Source organism: Chroicocephalus ridibundus, chromosome 5, assembly GCF_963924245.1.
Source record: "Chroicocephalus ridibundus chromosome 5, bChrRid1.1, whole genome shotgun sequence".
NCBI lineage: Eukaryota > Metazoa > Chordata > Aves > Charadriiformes > Laridae > Chroicocephalus > Chroicocephalus ridibundus.
Genome location: NC_086288.1, coordinates 69,923,121 through 69,931,662, shown reverse-complemented (window position 1 = coordinate 69,931,662; position 8,542 = coordinate 69,923,121). Strand labels below are relative to the sequence as shown.

Sequence of the window (8,542 nt, the reverse complement as noted above, 5' to 3'; positions counted from 1 at the left end):
GTTCCGCGCACATCCCCCGGCGCTTCTCCTCCCGGCGGCGGGTCTGCGCCTCGCTGCTTCTCACATTGCAAGCCGCCCTCTGAGTAGCTTTAAAAAATAAATAAAAAAGATTTAAAGATGTATATATATAATGTAGCCTTAAATATATATTTAACATTTAATGTATTATGTATATTTATAGATATAGATAAGATCTATTTTATTTCCCTCTTCGGAGAAAATAGCAAATCAATGCCACCCTTTCTCCCAAGCATGTTTCCCTTCTAGTAAAGGAGGCTCCACCTCTGCTAGGGATTGATTCGCCCAGCAGTTTTTAGGATAATTTATGGAGCAACCTGATGAGCCTATTGGGCGAGTTGCTCGGTCCTTGTAGAGTGGGTTCCTACCTGTTTGGGTGTTTTAGTATTTCCCCCCCACCCCACCCCCCCCGCTTCCCTTCCCCTCCCTCTGCCTGCCGTGTGCCGGAGGGGGGGGGGACGGTGGGATTGGCAGGGTCGCTATTCCCCAGCCTCTCCGGAGAAAACTCGGGGAAGGGAGAGCGCCTTCACGCCCATGGATACGTGGGGGGGCCCCGCGCCCCGCTGGAGCCGCCGCCGCGGGGCCCGGCTGCTGCTGCTGCTGCTGACCGTGCGGCTGGGGAGCGGGTGAGTACGGCGGGGACCCCCGCACCGCCACCGGTCCCGGCCGCCCGCACCCTCCCGCCGGCTCCCGCCTCCCTCAGCATCGTTCACCCGGGCTGAGCTCGGGGGGCTCCGGCGGGGCTCGGGGAGGGGGAAGGAAGGGAGAAGGCGGCGTGCTACGCGCTGCGAAACTTAAAAAAAAAAAAAAAGAAAAAAAAAGAGAAAAAAAAATAAAAGGTCCCGGTGCTGCGGCGGGTCCCGCGGGCGGCTGCGGGGGAAGCCGGCGCCGGCAAAGTAAAACTTCTGCCGCATCCCACTTGTTCGCGGAGCGAGTTGGTGAGTCCGGGCTCAGCTCGGTGCTGGGGAAAGCGTGTGTCTTGCCCCCCCCGCGCCCGCCGCTCCCGCCCCCCGTAGGGGAGCGGCGGGGCCGGAGGGTGGGGGGAGGCGGCCGGGGGCGCCCGGTGATGCGGGCAGCCCCGCGGCCCGAGGAGCGGCGGCGGTGCGGGGCCGCCCGGTGCCCGCAGCTCCCCGGTACCCGCGGCTCCCCGCAGCGCCCGCAGCTCGGCGGCGGCTGGTGGGAGAGGGGAGGCTGCGGCGCTGCTGGATGCTTCGGAAGAGGCTGGTCCAGCCGTCGGTGGGTACCGTCGGGGTGCCGGTACTTTGTCACCGTGCTGTCCCCGCGGCGGGGGGCATCCTCCGAAGCCCTGGGGAGCGGGGCTGGGCCCGGGCGTGGGATGGTGCCGGGCAGCCGCCCAAGTCTCAGAAGTTGGAAACCTGCGTTTTTGAGAGGGAGTTGCAAAATTGAAGGGCTCTGAAGAAAGAACAGTTTGGTACTGCTGTGCAAATGTGTTATTGGTACCCCTAACAACTTAACGGAAAAGCAATCTGATCGTTCAACTCCATTAATAATTCAGAGCTAATGTGAATCATTCCACAGGTTACACTCTCATAAAAATCACAAGGCAGTATTGAAAGGGTATTTGACTGTTGCCCAGTGTGTCTTTCTTTTTAATGATAGACCAAATTATCATTCTAAGAGGGTAGGGTATACAAAATATGTAGTATAAAGGCTGTCAAAAAGAAAAGAAAAAAGCTATTAAACATTTTTTTAAGTTCGTCAGACTCTAGACCCCTTCCCCATACTGAATGATGATTTATTAGTCTGTGTGAAGTGTGTTGATCTCAGCTCATCTCTCATCTTCAGAAGGCTGCTGTGTTATCCTAGTTAGAAACACCACTGATTATACTTCTCTTAATCTGTGTCTTTTAAAACCTTGGCATATTATGGAAATATTTTTCAAAAGCATTGATGGAAATTATACCAGTGCAGCTGTGCATCTTCAGAATGTTTCTTAATGAACATATTGTACCTCAGGTATGAAAGAAATTATCAAGTGGTTTGAGAGAAAAGAATATGCATGCTAATTTATCAGTTCAAAGACTTAGTTACAAAGGAGGAGGACTAGCTAAAAAAAAAGTTATAATTTTTTTTGTTTGTCAAAGTGTGGTTGTGATTACAGGACTAGGTGTAGATTACTATGTATACATCTCATTAACAGTAGCATTTATAAATAAGTTGATAAGATGTCTTTAGTCAGAAAAAGAGGTAACTTACATGCATTATTTTATTTTGTGTTCCAGAACATCTCAGATAAAATGGAATCTTTGGTGTAAATATCCAGGTATCTGAATCAACTGTTTTCAAGCTTGCCTTTCATTCAGAGGCTACATGGGAAAATGGTGGCTGAGAGATTTTTCTTTTCTCCCCCCCCTTTTTTTTTCCCTTAAGTGAACACAAATGGACATGTTTTTCAGATCCTGATTCTCGGGTATGTAGTGCATTACAACTCAGGGGTGTTTGCAGAGAGCTCAGGAGCTCTAGCGCCCTTTAGCAGCCTGCCACAAAGTGGGATGGAAATACTATTTTTCTGCTTCTTTGGATGCCTTTCTCTAGTTTCAGCTCAAAGTCTTCCTTAAAGTTCAAACTAAAACACAGAAGTACTGCTTTTCTCAAGCACAGACCAGGCTGCACCAATTCTGGCTGTTTTTCTAAAAAAATCTTGCAGGAGCCAACGCACGTTTTCAGCACATACTTTTAAAAGGTTCAAATGGCATCACTTCTAGTATGCATTTATACACAAAGTACTTTGTGCTGACTGAGAGTAAAGTTACTTCAGGTGTAACGAAGGGAGCTAAAGCCATTTAGCTTTCGCTAAATGCAAGGACATTGGAAGTTGAGTCCAACCAGGAGTTTATGCTTTTAATGTACTGCCCCAAAAGCTGTAGCGTGACCTTAGACCGAACTTCCTTCACTGAAGGGATTCATTGCAGTTGAACTCTGCCCCTTCAAACTGTTTTCCCCCAGTTCTGCGTGCGCCCCACAAACAGACCAGAATGGCCAAAGCACTTGATGTAACTTCATGAGTCAGGGTTTTGAAGGACTCCTTTTGTCAATAGCTGACATCTCTTCTGCAGCAGGAGTTGGGCTGTGAGCCTTTCTACAAGGTATGTGGAGGAACAGCGTAGTTACCCAGCAGTCACTGCAGTCCTAAACGTTCGGCAAACCCATTATTCCTGTTGAACTCAAATAAATAGATAATTCATGGGGAGAGCACAAGAGCTGACAATATAATTAATATTATTTCCTTAGTTCTAACCATACAGGTGCAGCATAACTGTAACATTTCTCCTAATTTATACTAATTTATACTGCTTCAAATGGTATGTGCCGGTCAGCATCCCTAACAGTATATTGTAAGCTAACTTAATTTTGCTTTAGTTTTGTAACCTGATGTTCTAAAAAAAAAATAATTTATAAATGCTCCATTGCAATGTAACTGTCAGCGGGTGCAAATGTCAACTAATATTTTCTTTTCCATTTCAAAGTATCTCTTAGGAAAATACTTATATAATACGGCCTACGTTTTCTTCTCATATAAATTCCTGGATCAGAGTTAAGCCTGTCATAACAACATGGGTTTCTTAATGCTTGATAATAGTGATTTACTGTTTCATTTGAACATCTGTGATGTTTATTCGTTATTATCCTCACTCTTACGTGCTTTGTTCATGATGTGACGGTGAAGAACTTGTTATTTAGCAGCCCCAGTGGTTTAAAATATGGTTTATTTTATTAAAAGTTTATTAATATTTTCTTTTGTTATTATAAAGTTTAATGAGACATAAATATTGAGAAATACTTGTATACTTTGCACATAATTTTCTTGCAATGGATTTAAAGGAAACCTTCAGACTACGGCAATCCATTAAAAAAAGGCTCTCATAGCTAATTGAGCTACATTCTCAATTACTTTTAACTTTCTGCTTTTTTAAATATACCTGATGTTGGATAAGAGCACCCTGGCTACCGATTCAAGCTTTTCTGAGCTGGATAGAAAAGATTAAAGGTGAGCACTCATTGACTTTAGTCAAGTTTTTTCTGGATACGTAAGTCTGGCCACGGAGTAACTGGCAAGAGGTTTGGAGGATCTGTGGTTTTTCTTCGAAGCTGTGGAGGAATTGCAATAAGGTGGGTCAAATAGTTCAACGAGTTGCTATGGCCAGCAGGTAGGACTACGTAAATGGACTTGGCATATGCACTGGTTGGAAGTGGGTTGCCTTGGTTTGTGCTATCATATATATATATACAAAAAAAGGCATGTGTGTTGAACTCGCAGAAGAATGAAGGCGAGCGTCTCCCAAGATGGGCAAAGAGCCGTTTTTGTGCTAACATTTACGAGAGAAGAGGACTAGGCCTTTTTTGATTACCTGCATAGCCCTTTCTTGCACTGCATACTAAATTGAGCGTGTACTTAGTTGAAATAATGATATCATAACTTATTTGGTAAAGAGCAGCAGTGAGAAGTGGTAATTATAAATGACAGCATGTAGCACATTGACAGGAACCTTTCAAAGGGTGGTAGCTGACAGTGACAGTAACTTTTATTTCTTAACAGTTTCTCTGAATGATAATAATTTGTAAGGAGTAATTCAGATGCAATTGACTTAACCCGGAGACGACACGGAAGTCCTGATTCTGCATTTTTACACATATGAATGTTTTTAATAAGGCTGAAAATAGTGTGGTGGGTTCAGTGGCCTACTGGCCTATGTAAACACTTGATTCTATCTATCTAAAAGTGAAATGGTAAATCATGCGAAACCACTGAACTAATAGAGGTAACTGGAGAGACTAGAAAGGTAATCAGGAGCTGACCAGAAGAGAACTTGCTTCAAAGAAGAGGTAAATCTCAGTGATATGGAAAAAGATGGAAAGAAATAGTTTCTAAAATATGCTTTCATTGGTGGATGTTCAAGACAGCAGGATCTGTTGTGATAATCCAGTCTGATACCAGAATAAACAAACCTGGAGAATTTACCCTGGCTTTTGCATCAGGTTTGTTGCTTCAGTATAACTGTTCTAAGTCCCTGCATAAAGATTAGATTTGAGGAGGAGGAATCTGATGAGGTATTGCACAGTATTTCTAGTCTGAGGTTTCTCTGGCTTCCAGCCAGCGGATCTCCTGTCTTCCTCTGCTAGCTGAAAAAACACTGATTTTTTTTCCCCAGTTCCACCTGCTGCAGCTGTTTCAGGCACTCAAGGCCATGTCCATGTCTCTCTTTGGGGAAATCTTGGTTCGTACCTCTGGTTCTGCAGGGCAGCCTCAGGGTGCAGACCCACGGCTGCAGTGGCTCTTCGGGAACGGAGTGTGGTCTGCAGCGGCTGCTCTTCAACGGGACAGCCAGTCACCAAAGCTCTTCCTTGTCCCGTCCGCCTCTGCCAAGTTTTGCCTTGATGAGAACTCAGAGCACCTCAAATGAATCCTGAAAATTCTTAAAGGAATCAGCGTTTTGGTCAGAAAACATCCTGCTGTGTTTTTATTTCCAGCCTAGTCTTTCATGATATGTTGTAGATTATTTGCTCAGAGAAACCCCCTTGCCTCTCAGAGATGAGAAGCTGCAGTGCTGTTATATGCCTAACAGTTGTTGCAGGATGAATGATCTAGTCCAAAATGAAAGTTTTATATAAATGTGTCACAATCAGAGATACTCTATGCAGAGTGGAATTTTCCATTGAATTGGATTTACCCATGCTACAGTCCTACTGAGTATTCTTAGAAGTATTTCCTAGGTATATGTAGTTTAAGAGGCAACTGGATAGCAGCTTACATTTTACTCTCAGATAAGTAAACTGAACTACTTACATTTCTTCAGAAAATACTGAGTTGTTTGTTTAACCATTTTGTAAACGCTTTCCATTTTTTCTTTGAAGATCAGACCTCAAAAATTGCTAGATTATATAAATATTAGCCTTATTAATGGCAGATACATAGAGACTATTACTTCCCTTCTACTGCTTCACACTGCTGAGATACTCTATCCCAGGACTGGCTCCAGTCCTGCCCTGGTGTACCCTGTGTTCTTTTTGCTTTCTGCCTTGATCCTCAGATCCTTTCCATGTCACTGCATTCATCTCTGGTAAGGTGAGAATGGCTAATTCTGTGTTTCTAAATTTATATGCAGTTCTTTTTCTTATTTTCAGGTAGACAGACAGACATAGTGAATAGGAATGATCTGAGGTAACATGAGATACGTCCCCTTTGGATTAAACTACTTGACGTCTTAAATAGATTGTTACTCCTTTCATTTAATATGGTTTTATTCTTATTTAAGGCAGTGTACCATGAGGGATTAAGTCTTATTATTATTAATGTAATATTATGGTCCAATTTATCTTTCAGAATAAAGTTCAGCTGGATGGAATTTATATTAGGAAAAAGTTGTAGTATTAAGTATTAATTTAGGTGGCTAACTCTGCCACCATGAGTCATGACAAATGTTTTTCTTCATTGTCCGATGCCATATTTACATAGCAGAATAAATTATGTAGATGTTTTTTAAAAATAAAGTAGCCTCAGTGTGTTCCATGGGGGAGAAGAGTACTTGATCTCACCAGCATACAGCCATCGAGTATGTACTGGATTGTATCAGACCTGCTGCAGGTGAGCTATGGACCCGTAGCTCAGGTTCTTGCTTTGTCAAGGAAGACCATCCAGCTGCTGGCCTGTAGGTTGCATCCAGCGGGGAACTGTTCTGGCAACCATCTGACAAGAGGTGGAATACTCCTGTTGTAAAAGATACGTGTTATATTTAATACACAATAAATTACAGTGGAAAAGAGATAATTTTGCTTGTAGAGAGAGAGAGCGAGAGCAGTCAGGCTTTTTATTACATGGTTTAGGTATTTACATTAGCCCTTATGGAGTATATTCACCTCTTTGTACAATTATTCATTAATTTCCTTGACCTTTGGATTACTCTCTAATTGCCTAGTGACAGTTACACTAAAATTTCAGTAGAGCCCATTCACCGTGTGTCTCTTGGGGACATGTTGTCATTGCGTGGTTATTGCAGTTGCATGGCTTTTTCTATTATTTTAAGCCAGATTCACCTATATGCCACAATTTTAGTGTGCAGTTCAGTGCAAGTCTCTAGTTCTGTTGCTACTTCAGTCTATACATACTTCCTTGCCTCCTGTGGCAGGAGACTGATACCTGCTCCTATGTCTACCAGAATTTGGAACCATTTCAAATAAGCGTGCTTTTTGTGAAGGGCCACAGAAGGTTCCTAGTTACCTGAGGATTTTGCAGGAAATATGCAATGAATTGTGTTAGAACACATGTTCACATGAATAAGTTGAAATACCAGTTGCTTAAATGACTGAAAATATCTCACAAAGGAGAACTCATTTTATATACTTCTTGAGATGCCAGTGACATTTTAAAGTAGAGATCTAATGAAGTTGACTTTGCAATTTCATGAATGTCACAGTGGCTGTGGGATGGCATTTAATTGGGGTAAGTGCTTTTTATTGAGGTTATGGTTCTCAGCATTCATTTATGTTAGGTTTGGTTTAAGTCTAGTTCCACTATGGAAAGTATTTCTTGGATCAAGGCACTTAACCCATCAACAATCTATCAGTTCATTCTGAACTTGATGACAATTGACCTTTCATCAGTCAAGTGTAGACAAGGATCTGCAGTCTCTTCAACGGGGTGCTGACATGTGGCACAGGGATTTATGTGTGTCTGTCTTTGTGTGATGATCCTACTCTGAAACTCCCAGGAGATCTGATACTGCTGTAGTTCGTACACATTTCAGATATCCAGAGAGGTGATAACTTTTCATCATCATGTCCTTCCTTAGCTGTTTGGGGATATTTTATCCTTTATTTAATACCATTTGTCCCTTTTCAGTTATATCTACTTACGCTCTAAATTTGCTGTCGTTACCCTTTTATCTTCTGTTCTCCGAATCTTCATTTATTCCCCGCTTTTTGGTCTGGATGAACAGTGGAATATGGCTGCTTACATTTTAATTATTTGATTGCATGGTCTGGCCAAAACCCACAAAGACTTACCAATTTACATTTCTAGGTTTCATTCAAATCCATCTGAAATAAATCTCCCTAAGAATTTTAGTAGGTTTGCACTTCATTTTCAGTCAAGGCAGTACAGATTATCCTAAGGTCTGCTTTACCTTCCTGATAAATTTTAGGTTTAGTTGCATGCAATGGCTGGAAGGCTTTCCTTAAAAGACATCCATCACATAAAGGAAGATGAATATATGTTTGTCTGAAAATTTTACAACGACAAAATGCGTTTGATCTCTAAGATTAAAATATAGTTGGCATAAGGGCCCCTCCTAATTTTTCAGCTGGCATTAGAAATGGTTGTACTAGAAGAAAGGAAGGGCCTACTTAATGAAGATAACGGGTACTCTCAAGTACCTTCCTAGGCAAAGAACTGCTTTGAAATATTGTAGTAATGATTTTCTCAGAACAGAGGAACAGGTGTACTTGCACTGCAGATGTGGGTGTTATGATCAATAAGATACTCAGTTTTTGTAAGCCAAGACAAAAC

General features: G+C 42.4%; 1 protein-coding gene across 1 annotated transcript in view; it reads left to right on the top strand.

Annotated features, from left to right (window-relative positions):
* Positions 1-464: 464 nt before the first annotated feature.
* Positions 465-8,542, top strand: part of GABRG1 (gamma-aminobutyric acid type A receptor subunit gamma1) — a 58,017-nt gene continuing 49,939 nt past the window's right edge. Inside the window, exon 1 of the mRNA XM_063336784.1 lies at positions 465-644. Within this exon, the coding sequence (XP_063192854.1) occupies positions 553-644 (92 nt within the window). The 5' untranslated portion in view covers positions 465-552. The remainder of the gene's footprint in view (positions 645-8,542) is intronic.